The sequence below is a fragment of the Schistocerca serialis genome, chromosome 3, assembly GCF_023864345.2.
Source record: "Schistocerca serialis cubense isolate TAMUIC-IGC-003099 chromosome 3, iqSchSeri2.2, whole genome shotgun sequence".
NCBI classification, from domain to species: domain Eukaryota; kingdom Metazoa; phylum Arthropoda; class Insecta; order Orthoptera; family Acrididae; genus Schistocerca; species Schistocerca serialis.
The window spans coordinates 438,574,725-438,598,199 of record NC_064640.1 but is presented as its reverse complement, the minus strand read 5'-3'; the positions used below and the strand labels follow the sequence as shown (position 1 = coordinate 438,598,199).

Genomic DNA, 23,475 nt, shown 5'->3' with positions numbered 1-23,475 from the left:
TGCAGGTGGTGAGAGACGATGCGGTGTACGAACGGCGAAGATTGAAGGCAGGGTTCTTCGTGGTATGGATGAAACATCAACTAGTACAAGGAGACTTGCAAGAAGGGAAGACGTTAGTCACACGACACTCTGGAAGATTCTGTGCGAAAATCTTCTCTACCTTCAACGTGTGCGAGAATTAAATGAGGTAAATTTTCAGCCAAGAAACTATTCTGCCAGCGCATGTTAGGACAGTGTGCCACGTTTCTGCAATTCTTAGGATGCATCTTACTCGCTGATGCCGCTGGCGTTTTGCGTTATGGGAACTTCAGTTATTATAACAGCTATATCTGGGCTTATGAACACCCTCATGAAGTGTCATTAATGGTCATTTCATTGGCCCCTACTCCTTTCCGCAACATCTTACCGAACATCTACAGTTTCTCAGACATGAATTTCTCCATTTCCTTCACGATGTACCACTAAGTCATCCAACGGATGTGTTTTATGCACCATGATGCTCCACTTCACCTTACACGGATATCTGTCAGTATCTCGGATTTTCTGAGAACATATGGAACTATTATTCAGCGTGTTGCCATTAGAGTAGTTATTTTCCGACACAGAATGGCATTGATGAATTTGAGCCAGGAGTCTGTTGCGCCAGACGATATCATAGGCTGCTGTTAGGTCTAAGAAGGCCCCCGTGTTTATTTTCTGTTTCTCAAAGCCGTTTTCGATATGAGTTGCTATTGTTAGCACTTGTTTCTCACTACCCCTTCCTAGTCTAAGCACATCTTGCTCTGTACGGACGTGTTTTGTTGATGGCTGGACAGAGACTCTGTTGTGAATGAGCGTCTCCAGGTGTGTGAACTTGACATTAAGGAGAGCAATGGGGCGGTTGCTTTCATCTTTTGCGGGATCATTGTTTGAATTCAATGAACCACTGATCCTAGTTTTGTTGAGATGTGGCAGATGTCGTGTCTCTAAGATGCTTGAAAAGAGAATGTTCGGGCATTTGACAGTAGCAGGACCACAGTGCAACAGAAAGTGAGGGTAAATACCTTCAACACCCATTTCATGTTCTCCATAGCTTGAATGGTCACTTCCAATTGAAATGGGGTGCAAAACTCAGATGTTTGTGGAGCCGACCGTTTCTTTACTTTAAAGAGATGTCTAACTTCTCCTTTGATGTGCTCATCTCCTGTTGACTTGGGAGGCAGAGATAACATGAGTGGCGATATCATGTCAATTTATGTTACATTTTTATCTGCTGGTGGTTTTTGCTGTATCCAGCTTATGATTAGCGACCAAGCCTACCTAATTGTGTGACTATGGTCCAAGTAAGTTACTATTTCCTTCCATCTGTTTTGTGTGCTCTCGTTTAGTGATTGTAGAAGGCCGGAGGCACTAACAAGATCGATAATTTCTTTGAAATTCGTAATATAGATCAAATGATGAAAACACTATGCCAGTTTCTTTCAGCAATCAATTCAAAACAGAATCGATGACGAGACTCTCCAAATTGATAATAATATTGTTTGGATGCGAGGCTAAATACACTGCCGGTAAAAAAAAAATTAGTACAACCCGAAAGACGACATCGATTTTGATCCGATGACTGGATATGTTTGCCAACGTCGTCCGCCAACAGATAGCGTGGTGGCGTAGGTACTTGAGTGCCATCTGTGTCTAACCTTTAATAGGGAATGCTCACAGCCAAAAGGCTCAGTGTGGTGCAAACCTGTGAAGCAAACAGGCAACCATGCCACGGAATCGCTCTCATGCTTCCTAAGTCAATTGGACGAGTTTGAAAGGGGTCAAATTGTGGCCTTTTGAGTGGTGGGATGGCCCTTTCAGAGAATTGCCAAACTAGTCGGACAAGCTGCTTCAGTTGTGCAACGATGCTGGAATCAGTGCTCACGGGAACATTCTCACATCCGTAGACGATGTCGCGAACTGGTTATTAGCAAAGGGACTACGGGCATGCACACCTCTCTAGCCCGTCTTCCACTCACGCCCTAGCATTGACGTGCACGGCTCGATTGGTGCCGTCAGAGTATCACTTGGAAGATGGAATGGCACGCCGTGGTTTTCAACGATGAAACCAGATTCTGCCTGCACGCAAGTGGCGGTCGTTTGCGCATACGACGTAGACCCGGTGAGCGCTGTCTCGTAGAGTGCATTCGTCCAAGACACACTGGTCCTACCCCAGGCCTGGGGTGTGATAAGCTACAAGTCTCATTCACCTTTGGTGTTTCTCGAGGGGACGCTAACCAGCGCTCGGCACGTTCGGAATCTGGTTAGATCCGTTGTTTTGCCGTTCTTGCAACAGGAAGGTGAATGTTGTTCCAACAGAATAATGTTCGCCCACACACTGCCCGTCAAGCTCATCGTGCTGTGCAAAACGTGCAGCAACTTCCCTGACCAGACGATGTCCGGCCTGTCTCCAACCGAGGGCGCGAGGGGTATGATAAGACAAGAAGTTTATCATCATCCAACAACGCTTACATAACTACGTGAACAGGTCGAGGAGGCGTAGCATAACGAATCACAGGCCAGTATTCGCCATCTGTACAATCGATTGGATGCCAAAGCCAGCACCAGTCTTGCCGCCCGTGGAGGCTACACCACGTACTAATGAGGGTGTTTCCGCTTGTCGGTGTTGATGAAGGCGTATTGGGAACAATACACTACTGGCCATTAAAATTGCTACACCACGAAGATGACGTGCTACAGACGCGAAATTTAACCGACAGGAAGAAGATGCTGTGATATGCAAATGATTAGCTTTTCAGAGCATTCACACAAGGTTGGCGCCGGTGGCGACACCTACAACGTGCTCACATGAGGAAAGTTTCCAACCGATTTCTCATACACAAGCAGCAATTGACCGGCGTTGCCTGGTGAAACGTTGTTGTGATGCCTCGTGTAAGGAGGAGAAATGCGTACCATCACGTTTCCGACTTTGATAAAGGTCGGATTGTAGCCTATCGCGATTCCGGTTTATCGTATCGCGACATTGCTGCTCGCGTTGGTCTAGATCCAATTACTGTTAGCAGAATATCGAATCGGTGGGTTCAGGGGGGTAATACGGAAAGCCGTGCTGGATCCCAACGGCCTCGTATCACTATCAGTCGAGATGACAGGCATCTTATCCGCATGGCTGTAACGGATCGTGCAGCCACGTCTCGATCCCTGAGTCACCAGATGGGGACGTTTGCAAGACAACAACCATCTGCAGGAACAGTTCGACGACGTTTGCAGCAGCATGGACTATCAGCTCGGAGACCATAGCTGCGGCTACCCTTGACGCTGCATCACAGACAGGAACGCCTGCGATAGTGTACTCAATGACGAACCTGGGTACACGAATGGCCAAACGTCATTTTTTCGGATGAATCCAGGTTCTGTTTACAGCATCATGATGGTCGCATCCGTGTTTGGCGAGATCGCGGTGAACGCACATTGGAAGCGTGTATTCGTCATCGTCATACTGGCGTATCACCCGGCGTGATGGTACGGGGTGCCATTGATTACACGTCTCGGTCCCTCTTGTTAGCATTGACGGCACTTTGAACAGTGGACGTTACATTTCCGGTTTGTTACGACCCGTGGCTCTACCCTTCATTCGATCCCTGCGAAACTCTACATTTCAGCAGGATAATGCTTGACCGCATATTGCAGGTCCCGTTCGGGCCTTTCTGGATACAGAAAATGTTCGACTGCTGCCCTGGCCAGCACATTCTCCAGATCTCTCACCAACTGAAAATGTCTGGTCAATGGTGGCCGAGCAACTGGCTCGTCACAATACGCCAGTCACTACTCTTGATGAACTGTTAAAAAAAAATTGTTCAAATGGCTCTGAGCACTATGGGACTTAACATCTATGGTCATCAGTCCCCTAGAACTTAGAACTACTTAAACCTAACTAACCTAAGGACATCACACAACATCCAGTCATCACGAGACAGATGAACTGTGGTATCGTGTTGAAGCTACATGGGCAGCTGTACCTGTACACGCCATCCATGCTCTGTTTGACTCAATGCCCAGGCCTATCGAGGCCGTTATCACGGTCAGAGGTGGTTGTTCTGGGTACTGATTTCTCAGGACCTATGCACACAAATTGCTTGAAAATGTAATCACATGTCAGTTCTAGTATAATATATTTGTCCAATGAATACCCGTTTATCATCTGCATTTCTTCTTGGTGTAGCAATTTTAATGGCCAGTAGTGTAATTTTTTTTCTTGTAGTGTACATAATCGATTATGAGGCTTTACAAGTCGATAGTAAAACGAGCTTTGCAGTTCGGATGTGAGACTGCAAACAGAATGCCGATGAGGTTTTGCCCGTCTGCAATAAAACCATCGTGGACTGCCATCTACCAAATATTTTGTATATAGTCGATGCAAGTCACATCTATGAGCTATAGAGCTTTGATTAACCAGTGTTCAAAATGACTGCTAGCTTTCCCCCCGTAAGCAGTACCGACTCAGATGCTTCCGAGGGCACACGGTACGTTATCACCTTCTTTAGGTATCATTTGTTAGCGGAAGAGGTGACAGACGAGGTGTGCCATCACATGGGGCCTAAAATTTTCGTTTAAGTTATGAAAAGAATAAGAGCAAAAGAACGACTCACAAAAATGTGCAGATACTAACCTCCCAGAAAATCCAAGTGCTGATGAGGACCTGCACGAAGTTGTAGAAGATGAGCACGTTGGTTAGTTCGAAGGGCTTGCGGTGCCTCATGTAGCGCGGGCCCGCGGAGAGCACGAAGTAGAGGTAGGCCCCCAGCAGCGTGAGGCCCGGCATCGGGCTGCTGATCAGGAACCAGTCGTTGGTGCGCGGGTCTGCAACACGACAGAGTCCAGTTAGTCTCCCCACGTTAAATCTCTCTAAGCATTTCCATGCTTCCCAGTTTGTTTTTCGTCAGTTTAGCTCTTTATATTAGATTGATGCATAAGTTCGTACGTTTTTGGTTTGCATGTTGGTATTCCGGTTGTTATGGGTTTATTTATCGATTGTCATTTTTTATTTGTAGTTCATTGTTGCTATTTGAGTTTACATACTGTCAGTTTGTCATTTGGAGATAGTGAGTGGACCTGTGGACGCTAGAAAATGGAGGGCCAAGTGGAGAAATCGGATCATTTCCGACACTTTTTTTCTGTTTGAGTTTGATAGAGGGGTGAGAGCAGCGGAGGCAGCCAGAAACATTTGCGCCGCCTATTGCGATAATAGACGGAAACGGCAAGAAAACGGTTTTCTCGTTTTAAGGAGGATCGGTTTGAAATTAGTGACTCTCCACGTTCAGGAAGACCTTACATGATGATCGTTTAATAGCATTAATTCACAATGATCCTCGTCTGTGTACTCGAGAACTGGTAGATGTGATGAACTATGACCATTCTACCATCTTGTCACATTTGCATGCAATGGAGAAGGTTCAAACATCGGGTTTGATGCTACCGCATACTATAAGCCAAAATCTGAAAAATCAGCAGGTGGCCACATGTGCATCTCTGCCTACTCGTCAGTAAATGGCTTGTGAACAACATCGACCATTCCTATTCTGTATCGTTACTGTTGATGAGAAATGGTGTTTTTATGCTAACGTAAGGAAAAGAAAGGAATGGTTGAGCTCAAAAAAAAAAAAAAAAAAATAAATAAATAAAAAAAAATAAAATAAAAAAAAAATAAAATAAAAAAAGCAGGAACTATCTGTACTAAGACCTGCGCGCAGCCAAAAAAGATAATGTTATCCCTCCTGTGGAACAGCGACGGTGTGGTGTACTACGAATTCGTTTCCCGAGGCGTAACCATCACAGCTGACGTTTATTCTCAACGTCCGCCCCTAATAGTGTGGCTGTTGGGCCACTATACCAGTCATGTCTTCAATCGGCTGACAGGCGACGATTACAGCGAATTTCTGTTACACATGGAAACGGAATATATTAAAATTAGACACTACGCGGATCACTGTCGCAAGTACGGTAATATGCTCCATATTGCATTCAATAGAACAGGGATCGGATAGCTGTTCGAGCTCTAAAACCTTCACCCGTTTACGTATCAAGCGAATAGTCTGGCTCAAATGCCGTATTGAAGCTTCCCCCCCCCCCCCTTCCCCAAAAAATCAATGTTCCTTTACAATCAATGTGAGTGCTAACAGGTATGGTGGGCGGCACCGTGGCCAGGCCTCGGACTAATTGACCCCTGCCCTCCCTGCCGCCACCTGCCTGCCACGCTCGTAGCATAAAATTACCAATAAGACATAGAAAAGATAATCTAGAAAAAAAAAAAGAAAGTTGGATAGATGGAAAAAAAAAATTCCGCATCCTCAACTGAGGATGATATCAATTAAAAAAAAAAAAAAAACCAACCGAAAGGTCCATGGTTCATGGGAGGATCATACTGATCAGTGATCAGTGATCATACTCATCAGCAATCATATTGCTTACTCATCGAGGTACAAGTCGCGACCTGTCCTCCCCCAAGGTATGTAGAAGAGCTTCTGTGAAGTTTGGATGGTAGGAGGCACCTTCTGCCGGGAGCAAAAGTGTGCGGACAGTCAGCGAATTAAAAAAAAAAAAAAATCAGACCACGACAGAGCCGCCGCTTACGTGGCGAGTAACCCGAGTTCGAAAAAAAGAAAAAAAAAGTGGCAGAGCTGGTCTAGTACACCAGAGGTCGTGAGTTCGGTCCTCACATGAGGCAAATGAATTTTGTAACAGAACCTCCCACCGTGGGCCTTTCGAAATAAGCGGTCAAGGATGAAAAAAAAAGCCCGCATCTCGTGGTCGTGCGGTAGCGTTCTCGCTTCCCACGCCCGAGTTCACGGGTTCGATTCCCGGCGGGGTCAGGGATTTTCTCTGCCTCGTTATGGCTGGGTGTTGTGTGCTGTCCTTAGGTTAGTTAGGTTTAAGTAGTTCTAAGTTCTAGGGGACTGATGACCCTAGATGTTAAGTCTCATAGTGCTCAGAGCCATTTGAACCATTTGATGAAAAAAAAATTAATGGTCGTGGTAATAAGGAGAAAAAAAATATAGCTGAGTGGTCAGCGTGACGGATTGCCCTTCTACGGGACCGGGTTCGATTCCCAGCTGAGTCGGGGATTTTTCTCCGCTCAGGGACTGGGTGTTGTGCTGCCTCCATCATCATTTCATCCCAATACGGCGCGCAGGTTGCCCAATGTAATAAGACCTGCTCCAAGGCTGCCGGACCTGCCCCGTAAGGGGCCTCCCGGCCAATGACGCCAAACGCTCATTTCCATTTATTCTCAACAACTGAGACGTCTTGCAATCGCAGTTCAAGAACAACGACCAGGAAGACTGCGTGAGTGATGCTACTCCAGGACAACGCCCGTCCGCATTCTACTAGACCAACAAAAAAACGCTCTACATCTACATCTACATCTACATTTATACTCCGCAAGCCACCCAACGGTGTGTGGCGGAGGGCACTTTACGTGCCACTGTCATTACCTCCCTTTCCTGTTCCAGTCGCGTATGGTTCGCGGGAAGAACGACTGTCTGAATGCCTCCGTGCGCGCTCTAATCTCTCTAATTTTACATTCGTGATCTCCTCGGGAGGTATAAGTAGGGGGAAGCAATATATTCGATACCTCATCCAGAAACGCACCCTCTCGAAACCTGGCGAGCAAGCTACACCGCGATGCAGAGCGCCTCTCTTGCAGAGTCTGCCACTTGAGCTTGTTAAACATCTCCGTAACGCTATCACGGTTGGATCTTCTCTATCTCCTCCGTCAACCCTATCTGGTACGGATCCCACACTGATGAGCAATACTCAAGTGTAGGTGGAACGAGTGTTTTGTAACCCACCTTCTTTGTTGATGGACTACATTTTCTAAGGACTCTCCCAATGAATCTCAACCTGGTACCCGCCTTACCAACAATTAATTTTATATGATCGTTCCACTTCAAATCGTTCCGCACGCATACTCCCAGATATTTTACAGAAGTAACTGCTACCAGTGTTTGTTCCGCTATCATATAATCATACAATAAAGGATCCTTCTTTCTATGTATTCGCAATACATTACATTTGTCTATATTAAGGGTCAGTTGCCACTCCCTGCACCAAGTGCCTATCCGCTGCAGATCTTCCTGCATTTCGCTACAATTTTCTAATGCTGCAACTTCTCTGTATACTACAGCATCATCCGCGAAAAGCCGCATGGGACTTCCGACACTATCTACTAGGTCATTTATATATATTGTGAAAAGCAATGGTCCCATAACACTCCCCTGTGGCACGCCAGAGGTTACTTTAACGTCTGTAGACGTCTCTCCATTGATAACAACATGCTGTGTTCTGTTTGCTAAAAACTCTTCAATCCAGCCACACAGCTGGTCTGATATTCCGTAGGCTCTTACTTTGTTTATCAGGCGACAGTGCGGAACTGTATCGAACGCCTTCCGGAAGTCAAGAAAAATAGCATCTACCTGGGAGCCTGTATCTAATATTTTCTGGGTCTCATGAACAAATAAAGCGAGTTGGGTCTCACACGATCGCTGTTTCCGGAATCCATGTTGATTCCTACATAGTAGATTCTGGGTTTCCAAAAACGACATGATACTCGAGCAAAAAACATGTTCTAAAATTCTACAACAGATCGACGTCAGAGATATAGGTCTATAGTTTTGCGCATCTGCTCGACGACCCTTCTTGAAAACTGGGACTACCTGTGCTCTTTTCCAATCATTTGGAACCTTCCTTTCGTCTAGAGACTTGCGGTACACGGCTGTTAGATGGGGGGGGCAAGTTCTTTCGCGTACTCTGTGTAGAATCGAATTGGTATCCCGTCAGTTCCAGTGGACTTTCCTCTGTTGAGTGATTCCAGTTGCTTTTCTATTCCTTGGACACTTATTTCGATGTCAGCCATTTTTTCGTTTGGGCGAGGATTTAGAGAAGGAACTGCAGTGCGGTCTTCCTCTGTGAAACAGCTTTGGAAAAAGGTGTTTAGTATTTTAGCTTTACGCGTGTCATCCTCTGTTTCAATGCCATCATCATCCCGGAGTGTTTGGATATGCTGTTTCGAGCCACTTACTGATTTAACGTAAGACCAGAACTTCCTAGGATTTTCTGTCAAGTCGGTACATAGAATTTTACTTTCGAATTCACTGAACGCTTCACGCATAGCCCTCCTTACGCTAACTTTGACATCGTTTGTCTGAGAGGTTTTGGCTGCGTTTAAACTTTGAGTGAAGCTCTCTTTGCTTTCGCAGTAGTTTCCTAACTTTGTTGTTGTACCACGGTGGGTTTTTCCGGTCCCTCACAGGTTTACTCGGCACGTACCTGTCTAAAACGCATTTTACGATTGCCTTGAACTTTTTCCATAAACACTCAACATCGTCAGTGTCGGACCAGAAATTTTCGTTTTGATCTGTTAGGTAGTCTGAAATCTGCCTTCTATTACTCTTGCTAAACAGATAAACCTTCCTCCCTTTTTTTTAAATTCCTACTAACTTCCATATTCAGGGATGCTGCAACGGCCTTATGATCACTGATTCCCTGTTCTGTACATGCAGAGTCGAAAAGCTCGGGTCTGTTTGTTATCAGTAGGTCCAAGATGTTATCTCCACGAGTCGGTTCTCTGTTTAATTGCTCGAGGTAATTTTCGGGTAGTGCACTCAGTATAATGTCACTCGATGCTCTGTCCCTACCACCCGTCCTAAACATCTGAGTGTCCCAGTCTATATCTGGTAAATTGAAATCTCCACCTAAGACTATAACATGCTGAGAAAATTTATGTGAAATGTACTCCAAATTTTCTCTCAGTTCTGCCACTAATGCTGCTGAGTCGGGAGGTCGGTAAAAGGAGCAAATTATTAACCTCGCTCGGTTGTTGAGTGTAACCTCCACCCATAATAATTCACAGGAACTATCCACTTCTATTTCACTACAGGATAAACTACTACTAACAGCGACGAACACTCCACCACTGGTTGCATGCAATCTATCCTTTCTAAACACCGTCTGTACCTTTGTAAAAATTTCGGCAGAATTTATCTCTGGCTTCAACCAGCTTTCTGTACCTATATCGATTTCGGCTTCGGTGCTTTCTATCAGCGCTTGAAGTTCCGGTACTTTACCAACGCAGCTTCGACAGTTTACAATTACAATACCGATTGCTGCTTGGTCCCCGCATGTCCTGACTTTTCCCTGCACCCGTTGAGGCTGTTGCCCTTTCTGTACTTACCCAAGGCCATCTAACCTAAAAAACCGCCCAGCCCACGCCACACAACCCCTGCTACCCGTGTAGCCGCTTGTTGCGTGTAGTGGACTCCTGACCTATCCAGCGGAACCTGAAACCCTACAACCCTACGGCGCAAGTCGAGGAATCTGCAGCCCACATGGTCGCAGAACCGTCTCAGCCTCTGATTCAGACCCTCCACTCGGCTCTGTACCAAAGGTCCGCAGTCAGTCCTGTCGACGATGCTGCAGATGGTGAGCTCTGCTTTCATCCCGCTAGCGAGACTGGCAGTCTTCACCAAATCAGATAGCCGCCGGAAGCCAGAGAGGATTTCCTCGGATCCATAGCGACACACATCACTGGTGCCGACATGAGCGACCACCTGCAGATGGGTGCACCCTGTACCCTTCATGGCATACGGAAGGACCCTTTCCACATCTGAAATGACTCCCCCCGGTATGCACACGGAGTGCACATTGGTTTTCTTCCCCTCTCTTGCTGCCATATCCCTAAGGGGCCCCATTACGCGCCTGACGTTGGAGCTCCCAACTACCAGTAAGCCCACCCTCTGCGACCACCCGGATCTTGCAGACTGAGGGGCAACCTCTGGGACAGGACAAGCAGCCATGTCAGGCTGAAGATCAGTATCAGCCTGAGACAGAGCCTGAAACCGGTTCGTCAGACAAACTGGAGAGGCCTTCCGTTCAGCCCTCCGGAATGTCTTTCGCCCCCCTGCCACACCTTGAGACGACCTCCCACTCTACCACAGGTGAGGGATCAGCCTCAATGCGGGCAGGAGTTGCGCCTTCATATTTTCACCTTTCCCGCTCTCTATCAAACAACCTTCAAGAAACTTCCTTTCCCGATGTAAATACTCTCCGAATATTGCTCGACGAATTCTTTACCTCAAAACAACGTGATTTCTGCTGTCGCGGAATCGAAAAGCTACCTCAACGTAGACAGATTATTGTAAATAGTCAAAAAGACTATATTATTGATGACTAAAGCCTCTGTTGTGTGTATTAAAGTTTTGGAAAAACGCTATGAACATATGCACCAACCCCATAATAGGCAATTTTAGCGAGAACCTATCACAGTTTAGATTCGCTTTACTTCTTTCTACTGTACTCATTCAATTTTAATTACAGTCTCGGTCTGGCCATTACGTTTTAACTTTTGCAACGAACGAGTTGACTTGTTTGCATATACTGGGTTGGCCCAGAAGTCATGGCTTTCTTTAAGTGAAAATTTTGCGTGGAAATAAAATGTTGTAGCAATGTGTTTTATTTGAAGAAGGATATTATTTTACTACGCTCTGTTTAAAATATTTTATTTGCACTACTAGTTCCGGGCACTGCCCATTCTCAAGTGCACCTAAAAACACACCATAAAAAAGGAAGAGGGCTAAAACATGAAAACCATACGACTTCGTTGGCTGTAGCGTTAAACAAACTAATAGTTATCTATAGTGACAGATGTGGACACAAAGACGTCGTTACATTAAAAAATCACGTGCCATGCATATTTGTGCAAAGTAAGGTCGTCAACAGTCATCACCTAAAATATAAGATGCAATACATAATAGTAGTTTAGAGAACAATAGCATTAATACGTTCTTAAAATGTCACATCTGGCCAGAAGCACAAAGGAAACAAACCATTTAATTTTTACCGCAAATCACACGACAGGGGACCCTTACCTCTCGCTGGGAAATTGCTCTACCGAGTGAGCTAACGAAGGATAATTCACGATCCGCCCTCACAGCTTTAATTCCGCCAACACCTCATCTCCTATCTTCCAAGCTTCACATAAGTTGTCTCGCATATGTCGCGGAACAAGTACTATCGAGGAAAGGATTTTGTGGAGAAATGGTCGAGCCAAAACTTAGGGGATTGTTTCCAAAATTAATTTCCGCTCTTCAGCGGAGTGCACGTTGATTTGAAACTTCTCATATAAAAGCTGTAGCGGGACCTGTGCTCCCAGACTCTGATGTAGAGCGAAAATTCTCCATGGAAAAAATCCCCTGAGCTGCGTCTAAGCCATCTGAAGATAATGACAAGAAATGAACTTTATCTATTTTTTTTCTTGAGATTCGAAAAAAAGGAAAAATTCTTCGACCTAGCTGCGGTAAAACTGAACTTTTTAATGCAGAGTTGGAACAAATAGAACCAATTTACTCAGTTTACTTGTGAATCCTAGCAGTACCCAATTTATTTAACTAGGAGAATACGGCAAGTACCATAACCACAAACTTCGCTCAGTGGAAGAGGTGTCAAAATAAGCGAACACGTGTCTCGACTTATCCGTAGATATTTGTCCACTTCTGAGAAAACGACGGGCTAAGTTTTCGATGCAATTTAGATATCTCTTATGGATCACTGCTCTCAGCGGAAATGGTGCTACAGTGGCTAGCGTCGTGGCTTTTTTCGCTTTTGCACCCCATGTCGGAATCCGATATTGTTTTTATTTTATTTTATTTTATTTTTTTCATTTACCTACCTACGTCCGTAGAAGATTACTACACGAATGTTTCTTATCAAGTTAGGGAACACAAGGACGTGATACTAAATGAAAAATTACAACTCGGTTTCACAATCCGTGTAATACATTTTTATATAATATATGTGTGTGTACGGTATTTTCATGGGCTACAAACTTTTTAAAGTATCATTTTCCTATACACTGAAGAACCAAAGAAACTGGTACACATGTGTAATATCGTGTAGGGCCCCTTCGAGCACGCAGAAGTGCCGCAGAACAACGTGGCATGGACTCGAATAATGCCCTGAAGTAGTGCTGGAGGCAACTGGCACCATTAATCCTGCAGGGCAGTGCATAAAACCGTAAGAGTACAAGGGGTGGAGATCTCTTCTGAACAGCACGTTGCAAGGCATCCCAGATATGCTCAATCTTGTTCATATATGGGGAGTTTGGTGGCCAGCGTAAGTGTTTAAACTCAGAATAGTGTTCCTGGAACCACTCTGTAGCAATTTTGGACGTGTGGGGTGTCGCATTGTCCTACTGGAATTGTCCAATTCCATAGGAATGCAAAATGGACATGAATGGATGCAGCTGATCAAACAGGATGTTTAAATACCTGTTATCTGTCAGAGTCGTATCTCCACGTATCAGGAGACCCATATCTCTCCAACTGCATACGCCCCACACTATTACAGAGACTCTACCAACTTGAACAGTCGCCTGCTGACATGCGGGGTCCATGGATTCAGGAGATTGTCTCCATACCCACACACGTCCATCCGCTCGATAGAATTTGAAACGACACTCGTCCGATCAGCCAACATGTTTCCAGTCGTCAACAGTCAATTGTCGGTGTTGACGGGTCCAGGCGAAGCGTAAAGCTTTCGTCGTGCAGTCAGCAAGGTTACACGTGTCGGCCTTCGGCTCCGAGAGCCCACAGCGATGATGATGTTTCGTTGAGTGGTTCGCACGCTGACGCTTGTTGATGGCCCAGCATTGAAATCTGCGGCAATATGCGGAATGGTTGTATTTCTGTCACGCTGGACGATTCTCTTTAGTCGTCGTTGGTCCCGTTCTTGCAGCATCTTTTTCCGGCATCAGCGATGTCGGTGATTTGATGTTTTACCGGATTCCTGATATTCACGGTACACTCGTGAAATGGTCGTACGGGAAAATTCCCACTTCATCGCTACCTCGGAGATGCTGTCTTCCATCGCACGTGCGCCGACTATAACATCATGTTCAAACTCAATTAAACCTTGATAACCTGCGCCAGCCGGAGTGGCCGTGCGGTTCTAGGCGCTACAGTCTGGAGCCGAGCGACCGCTACGGTCGCAGGTTCGAATCCTGCCTCGGGCATGGATGTGTGTGATGCCCTGAAGTTAGTTAGGTTTAATTAGTTCTAAGTTCTAGGCGACTGATGACATCAGAAGTTAAGTCGCATTGTGCTCAGCGCCATTTGAACCATTTGATAACCTGCCATTGTAGCAGCAGTAACCGATCTAACAACTGCGCCAGACAGATGTCTTAAACAGGCGTTGCCGACCGCAGCGCCGTATTTTGCCTGTCCACATATCTCTGGAGTTGAATATGCATACGTATACCAGTTTCTTTGGCGCTTCAGTGTACTTCATGCTTATATCAATTTTTACATTAATTCTTATATTTTATTCTTACGTTTATTCTTCAGGTAGGTCTGATGTATTCCCTTAGGTGATACAAATGGTAGAAATATTCGGAACATAGAAATTCCGAACACCACGAGCATTGCGCGACGGCAGATTTGCCACAAAGACATTTCTTCGAATGAATCTCTTTCGAAAAAGGAACGTCATTAACATTGCTGATGATTTCACACGTTGACAACAATTTCGCGGCAAGCCACACCTAACGGATCACTTAACCGAAAAGTTTCGCTTGCAGTTGATTATGAATCAAGATACACGACAGGAATGTCACCGAAAGCCAATTCAAATAATTTCCTCATTCATTTATTGTTTTGTTTTTAAATTTCTTCACGAGAGACACAATTAGTAGACGAATAACGACGTTATTTCAGTATTCAGTGGGGAAAAAATGGCTCTGAGCACTATGGGACTTAACATCCGTGGTCATCAGTCCCCTAGAACTTAGAACTACTTAAACCTAACTAACCTAAGGACATCACACACATCCATGCCCGAGGCAGGATTCGAACCTGCGACCGTAGCAGTCGCGCGGTTCCGGACTGAGCGCCTAGAACCGCTTGGGCACCGCGGCCGGCTCAGTGGAAAACATTCGTGTAGTAATCTTTTACGGACTTTTGCGTCCCGTGTTCGAAATCCGATTACTACTTTTATACTTATTTTATATGTATATATATATATATATATATATATATATATATATATATATATATATATATATATATACACACTCCTGGAAATTGAAACAAGAACACCGTGAATTCATTGTCCCAGGAAGGGGAAACTTTATTGACACATTCCTGGGGTCAGATACATCACATGATCACACTAACAGAACCACAGGCACATAGACACAGGCAACAGAGCATGCACAATGTCGGCACTAGTACAGTGTATATCCACCTTTCGCAGCAATGCAGGCTGCTATTCTCCCATGGAGACGATCGTAGAGATGCTGGATGTAGTCCTGTGGAACGGCTTGCCATGCCATTTCCACCTGGCGCCTCAGTTGGACCAGCGTTCGCGCTGGACGTGCAGACCACGTGAGACGACGCTTCATCCAGTCCCAAACATGCTCAATGGGGGACAGATCCGGAGATCTTGCTGGCCAGGGTAGTTGACTTACACCTTCTAGAGCACATTGGGTGGCACGGGATACATGCGGACGTGCATTGTCCTGTTGGAACAGCAAGTTCCCTTGCCGGTCTAGGAATGGTAGAACGATGGGTTCGATGACGGTTTGGATGTACCGTGCACTATTCAGTGTCCCCTCGACGATCACCAGTGGTGTACGGCCAGTGTAGGAGATCGCTCCCCACACCATGATGCCGGATGTTGGCCCTGTGTGCCTCGGTCGTATGCAGTCCTGATTGTGGCGCTCACCTGCACGGCGCCAAACACGCTTACGACCATCATTGGCACCAAGGCAGAAGCGACTCTCATCGCTGAAGACGACACGTCTCCATTCGTCCCTCCATTCACGCCTGTCGCGACACCACTGGAGGCGGGCTGCACGATGTTGGGGCGTGAGCGGAAGACGGCCTAATGGTGTGCGGGACCGTAGCCCAGCTTCATGGAGACGGTTGCGAATGGTCGTCGCCGATACCCCAGGAGCAACAGTGTCCCTAATTTGGTGGGAAGTGGCGGTGCGGTCCCCTATGGCACTGCGTAGGATCCTACGGTCTTGGCGTGCATCCGTGCGTCGCTGCGGTCCGGTCCCAGGTCGACGGGCACGTGCACCTTCCGCCGACCACTGGCGACAACATCGATTTACTGTGGAGACCTCACGCCCCACGTGTTGAGCAATTCGGCGGTACGTCCACCCGGCCGCCCGCATGCCCACTATACGCCCTCGCTCAAAGTCCGTCAACTGCACATATGGTTCACGCCCACGCTGTCGCGGCATGCTACCAGTGTTAAAGACTGCGATGGAGCTCCGTATGCCACGGCAAACTGGCTGACACTGACGGCGGCGGTGCACAAATGCTGCGCAGCTAGCGCCATTCGACGGCCAACACCGCGGTTCCTGGTGTGTCCGCTGTGCCGTGCGTGTGATCATTGCTTGTACAGCCCTCTCGCAGTGTCCGGAGCAAGTATGGTGGGTCTGACACACCGGTGTCAATGTGTTCTTTTTTCCATTTCCAGGAGTGTATATATATATATGAAAAATAAGTATAAAAGTAGTAATCGGATTTCGAACACGGGACGCAAAAGTATAACGCTGCGACGTTAGCAACTGCACTACCAGTTCGCAGGGGCGATGACTCTGATGAAAGGAACATAATGTCATTTTCTTAGAAACGATGGAGTTATCTACGGATAAGCCGAGACACGTGTTCGCTTGTTATGTCTCCTCTTACACTGAGCGAAGTTTCTGGGAAATCGGGTTGCAGTATCTTGTACTCCCAATTTAATTTTTATTAATTTTTTTGCCTACGTCGGGATGGGCTGTGGTGGTGCTCGAGAAACACGCGACGCTAAGGCAAATTCTCGGGAATTTCTCGGGTACCCTGGGGAATTTGTCAATGGTGCTGCGCTCTCTGAGAGACTGCGCGAAACTACTGTACAACGAAACACTGAGCCGCAGCAGTCGTTATCGATGTCTTCCGTTTATGAAACGAAGACTCTTTTCGTCTGAGATTTCACGTGTCACCAATGCAAAGGGCTCCAGTACGCTTTAACATTCGTTCAAAATTCGCCAGTCGTGACCTGTGAGGTTCTGAACACGTGAATAAGAAGATATTAAACATGCTCCAATGAAAACGGCACGTCATTCAGTGTTTAGTTCGTTGTGTGTTTTATATTCTTACAGATTATAAATTACATTGTACAAGTAATAAAAATTAGTTGATCGCGTAACTTCTGCGCTCTTATGTAACAAAAGCAATTACTTTTGAAGAAAGTACAGTTTACATGCACAAACTAAAAAGTGTGTATAATTATTGTTATTTTATATTCCATAGAACGTTCTTCAACATGATCAAAGGCTAGAGTTTCCTGTTATTATTGATAAATGTGAAAGCCGTTTATGAAAAACAGAAACATGTTTTATACGTATGAGTTCAACGAAGTACTGAAGCGATATCTGATATAGATTCGTGTTCTTTTCCGTTTTTTTTTATTTTACCTTTTTGTCGAGGAAATTGCATTTCATAGTGCTATATGACAAATCTGTATTGTTTCCTTTATTTTTACTACAACATTCTTCTGTTTCATGTTACAAGTCAACAACTCTCGAATAAAACCCGAATTAAACATTGAAAGTGTCAGTTTTGCTGTAAATACTGTTTATTCTTAAGCAACAGACAGGAGGATAACAAAGCAGAAAAAAATAGTTCTGCAGGTTACCGGTTCCTTTATATATCCTCACTCAGGGTCTAGACGGTTCACCACTTCCGGTTTTTAGGGGAATCTAGTAAGACACTGATCGCGTACGTCAAGAAATCGATCGTTACGAGGTAACGCCCGAAAGCATGCAACACACCTAGCGTACGGGTAACGTGGGTACAACCTTAACTGACCAAACCTACTAGGAAAACTACCGCAATCTACGACTACCTATGTTTAACTCGTGCGGGACACGGTGGCCGATGCGCAATGGCCAGCTTTCGTCCAAAGCGCTGGACGAGTTCACTCGTTTGTACGGAAGGGGAGGCCAATAAGTGTTTTCCATAGTCGGCCGGCCTGCGATAACAGAGTCGATGCGCACGCACTGCAATCTTTCTCAAACGATTTTACAGAAACTATTCGGTAAAAAAAATCATTTTTGTTTTACTTGTAGCTTTATATGTCCGGTTCACTATGATGCTTCTATTTAGCTCGCGTATGGTCTTTAATGACGTGATAATTTGAAGTTAAATCCGTTGATGCTGAATGAATTAGATTAGGAAATGAGACATTTAAAGTAGTAGATGAGTTTTGCTATTTGGGGAGCAAATAACTGATGACGGTCGAAGTAGAGAGGATATAAAATGTAGACTGGCTATGGCAAGGAAAGCGTTTCCGAAGAAGAGAAATTTGTTAACACCGAGTATAGGTTTAAGCGTCAGGAAGTATTTTCTGAAAGTGTTCGAATGCAGTGTGGCCCATGTATGGAAGTGAAACATGGACGTTAAATAGTTTATACAAGAAGCAATAGACGCTTTCAAAATGTGGCGCCGCAGAAGAATGCTTAAGATTAGATCACGTAACTAATGAGGAGGTGGTAAATTTGGTAATTTGTGGTAAGGTCTTATGGGACCAAACTGCTGAGGTCATCGGTCCCTAAGCTTACACACTACTTAAACTAACTTATGCTAAGGACGACACACACACACACACACACACACACACACACACACACACACACACACACATCCATGGTCGAGGGAGGACTCGAACCTCCGACGGGGGGAGCGGCGCGGACCGTGACAACACGTTTCAGACCGAGCGGCTACCCGCGAGGCGAGAAGGTAGTGAATAGAATTGGGGAGAAGAGGAATTTGTGGCGCAACTTGACCAGAAGAAGGGATCGGTTGGTAGGACGCATTCTGAGGCATCAAGGGGTCACAAATTTAATATTGGAGGGAAGTGTGGAGGGTAAAAATCATAGAGGGAGACCAACAGATGAATATACTAAGCAGATTCAGAAGGATGTAGGTTGCAGTAGTTACTCGGAGATGAAGAAGCTTGCACAGGATAGAGTAGCATGGAGAGCTGCATCAAACCAGTCTCTGGACTGAAGACCACAACAACAACAACAACAACAAATTGAAGTTGGGTACTGAAAATTTTTTGCGCTTCTCTGGCTCTATTTTAAACACTGTTTAAGTAGATCTATTCATGTCAATTGTTTCAGCTTTGTACCTTCTGAAGGCAATGATGTTTCATGTAACTCTTTCCGAGTTAGTGTACAATTGAGGCAAACTGAGAAGAGATATACTTTGTGTTTTTCGCTCACTGTGTCTCTTCGCTTGCGTACACTTTAATTAGATGAATAACTTTTAGATTAGTCAGTTGTAACAACCATTCAATAATGCTGTTGTACTCGTGGATATTTCTTTACATCCATCCTAACATCCCACCAATGTCTATTTCCACCGCCCCCTTCTTCAGCAGGCCACAGTTAAACCACCATTACCCTCTGTCACTGAAAACCTTCCTTGGACGATGGTTTATTGTGACGTGGTAGGCCGTATGTTCTGGAAATTATACACCCCACATTCTGTGCTTATTACCTTTGCAATATGGAAGCTCTGTATGTACACCCTATCCAGCCGACCGGCTGCTACTGGAGACACAAACGATAAGTTGGCCCAAATGGAGTTTATCCCACGTATCGATTAAAACCATGTTTTTTACTAAGCTAAATAAAATAGATCAAATCGGGCAGTTTATGGTTGTGGTTTAGGACGTAGTTGTAATCCCCATACAATCCCCATGCAAATTAGCCAAAGATGAGTCAGATCTCGACAATAGAATTCACATCCATCCGCTTTCGTTCTTTTTTCCTCGGGAGTGTGTGTGTGTGTATATAATGTGCTATCACTGAATTGTATTGGAGTTTCGAGGCCAGTTTCCAACATAGTGCAAAGAAATTTCTAGTCCTTGGCGGTTAGTACCACCGTGCCGGCTTTCGTACGTATGTTCAAACAAAACTCGTAACCCATGACATTCCCTGCGTCTTACTGTTGTTTTGGGTCAGCCCTTTCTTACTTCACAGTGACTCTCCTTTGTTTTTCCCCTTACTATTCCTCGTCTGTGTTGTTTTCTTGCCATTTGTTTGTTTCCTCGCTTTCATCTTCCACTTTATTACGCTGGTTTGTTGCTCATCCTGCAATAGCTGCTTCCTTCCCACTAATTGCTGCGGACTTGCGGTCTCATAAACCTTTGCGTTACTACTGATTTGTTGGTTCTACTGCGACTGCGGCAATGGTTCCTTTCTTGTATTACTCTCAAGCTGAGAGACGGGATCCACTTCGAATAGCGGCTGTATAAAGGTGAGGCCCACTACACGTGACGCGTCTAAGTTTATTTGAGCGATTATTCGTTTTGGTTTACTTCCTGGCCCCTGTTAATGTCGAAATGCGTCGAGACTGTTTTAAGGCAATCCGCTTTGAGATGATCTGTTGCTCCACGCGCCACACACATTCCCGGTTGCCCGTCATAAATCAACAACGCTTTGAGTTCCTGAATGAGATCAATTTTGATAACTCTTACATCATTCGGCACATTAAATTACAGAGGTGGACAAAAATATGGAAACACAAAAGCACAACGCATTACCATGCATAATACGCCGTAGAAAACCCGTTGGCATTCAAACCGGCTTCCAGTCGTCTCGTAATGGATGATACAGGACTTAGGCGCGTTCCAAGGTAATCTTATCTTGAAACCCTGCAAAATAGTGGCAAGTTCCGGTAACGATGGTAGAGGTGGATAGAATGCACCACTCTCTCCAATGTAGACCACACAGGCTCAATAATATTGAGATCTGGTGACTGATGGCCAGGAGAGATGCGACAATAGGCTATTTTCTTATGTTAAAAATGTGGTTCGGATTGTTGTTATTCTGATTAATGGTAATATTTAAATAGCATTTATGGTCAATATTCTCACAAAATCTGTTATTTTTATGTAATTAAAGCTTAAAAATCATTAACTATCAAATCTGGCCACGTGGTAGAAAACGCTCTGTTATTAGCTGATGCTCTGGTGACGTCACAGACTAGGAGTAAGACGAAGCTATTTTTTTGTCAGAGGAGCCTTAGCCGAAGTTACAAGGTTTCCACGTACTTTCTCTGCAAACAGCTTAGCTATTTAGTGATGGAAAACGCAATTATAGCTGTTAAGTAACAATAGAAATGAATTTTGTGAACGCTGGTAGTGGAAGCTTTGGGAAAGTTGAAGCGCTTATGCTCCACGCACTCAAAGAGGGGTTATGTGCAACGACGGACATTCTTTTCCCTGCTCCCTGCAACATCATTAAACTCATTCAAAACAAAGGAATTGTAGAACGTTTTCAAATGGGTCCGCGTATTATAACTAGTTTGTCAACTACCAGTCATGAGATACGACCCAATGCAAAGTGCTGATTTCCTCTATAGAAGACAATCAGCAGTGTTAATGCATATAGTACGTGTTCAGTGGGTAATGGATAGTGCCTTGGACTCTAGTTAAGAGGTAATATGTTCGGATCCTGAAAGAGTCATGTATTTTTACTAGTTTCAGTTGAAATACGAAAATAGCGTTAGCAAGAACTGATTGCAGCAGCTGTTTTGATAGCCGGCTGTATTACAAGTAGCTTTACATTAGTCTTAGTCTGAGAAATGGACAACAGAGCATAAATGCTTTTGATTTGCGAGCAGACGGTTCACTTTCTTGGAAAGCATTGCTGGTAGTGAAGATATTGCCATACACCCACTGTACAACGTGGTCTAGGACAATGAGGTTACGCGGAGTGATATAGAGCGTGTACAACATGCAAGTGACACAAACGTAAGAGCTGTGATGTTTGTGAGTGTAAACTAACGCTAGCGTCTGCAGCAGGCTTACTTCATCTTTATGTAAGATGGTGAAACTGAAAATGTTTTTAAACAATAAGGGTCCTAGCCGGACAGTACGAAGATAAAACATTGTTTCAAATAACGTAAAAAGTGTGCGGTCATGTTAACTGAAAAATATCTTTTTGAATGTGACGTTTGTGAACAGTGATTGCAACTGTGAGTGCATGTAAACTACAAGGAAAACACAATAACATTCTGAAACTTCCTGGCAGATTAAAACTGTGTGCCGGACCGAGACTCGAACTCAGGACCTTTGCCATTCCCAAGTTCGAGTCTCGGTCCAGCACACAGTTTTAATCTGCCAGGAAGTTTCATATCAGCGCACACTCCGCTGCAGAGTGAAAATCTCATTCTGACAATAATATTCTGTGTCCGATCGGTGTGTTGAAGTTGGTTTTCATATGAGAGGACTGCCGAGTCGTTTTAAAAATAAGATAAAATTTTCTTTCGTGTTAGATTCGAACCAGCGATTTATGGCATCATCTTATAAAATTCGACGGACTACCGCACTAACTACTAAGCTACCGAATAATTGAGGTACACTTACGTAAAACGAGAAAATTAATTAAGAGTTGCATTTTGTTGAATGATGCTATTCTTCGTAGTAACAGTGAGAGGTCATACAGCGGAGGTAAGCTTATGTTAACTTCACAGTGCAACACAGTTTTAATTAATTTAGTGAACTTGTGCGTCGGCCAATTTGCTAGTAGAGTGCAACCACATTTTACACTTCTTCTCATTCTCTGGAACGCACAAAAACGACTTTTCAGGAGTTTTTATAGCTGTATTTGTACAGTATAGTACTGCACGCCGTTTGTAAGCCATTTTCCGAAAGGTAAATTCCAAAACAAGACATCACTGTGAATTAGCATTATGACAGTAGCAGCAGTGAGCTAGCCAGTGACGTCACAGGCATCACATGACTCTAATGGAGCCGGCCAGTGTGGCCGAGCGGTTCTAGGCGCTTCGAATCCTGCCTCGGGCATGGATGTATGTGATGTCTTTAGGTTAGTTAGGTTTAAGTAGTTCTAAGTTCTAGGGGACTGATGACCTCAGATGTTAAGTCCCATAGTGCTCAGAGCCATTTGAACCATTTTTGACTCGAATGGAGCGTTCTAGCGGGTTTTCAAATTATTTGAATTTCATATCCGTTTTTATTGAAGAATACTGTAATTCAAGAGCGGGAAAAGCATGTTAGGAGTATAAAATGTCATAATTAATCATTTAAGACACTCTCCAGACAACAGTTAAATACTCTATTCATCCTCATGCTCACAGAACATGTTCTGCGCGACGTCAACTGAGTGAACAGAAGCCATGTCGTCTTGGAACACAGTGCCACCATGACCTGATAGCCGAAATGGTCACAGAATCCTTGGCAGTAATGCGACCTTGCAGAGCAAGCATGGGGCACTGGAATGCCACGATATGGCTGCCTAAATACTCACCGAATCTCCGCTATATTTCACTTTGGGACGCAATCTCGACCAGAAGTTGCAAACAGTACGCAATAAGGCTCATCCGATCAAACGACATTCTTCTGTTCTCCAAGTCCTGTTGCTTCGGC

General features: G+C 44.8%; 1 protein-coding gene across 1 annotated transcript in view; it reads right to left on the bottom strand.

Moving 5' to 3' along the window:
• Positions 1–23,475, bottom strand: part of LOC126470910 (elongation of very long chain fatty acids protein 7-like) — a 264,344-nt gene that overhangs the window by 48,390 nt on the left and 192,479 nt on the right. The window contains exon 4 of the mRNA XM_050098940.1: positions 4,646–4,836. Coding sequence (XP_049954897.1) covers positions 4,646–4,836 — 191 coding nt within the window. The remainder of the gene's footprint in view (positions 1–4,645; positions 4,837–23,475) is intronic.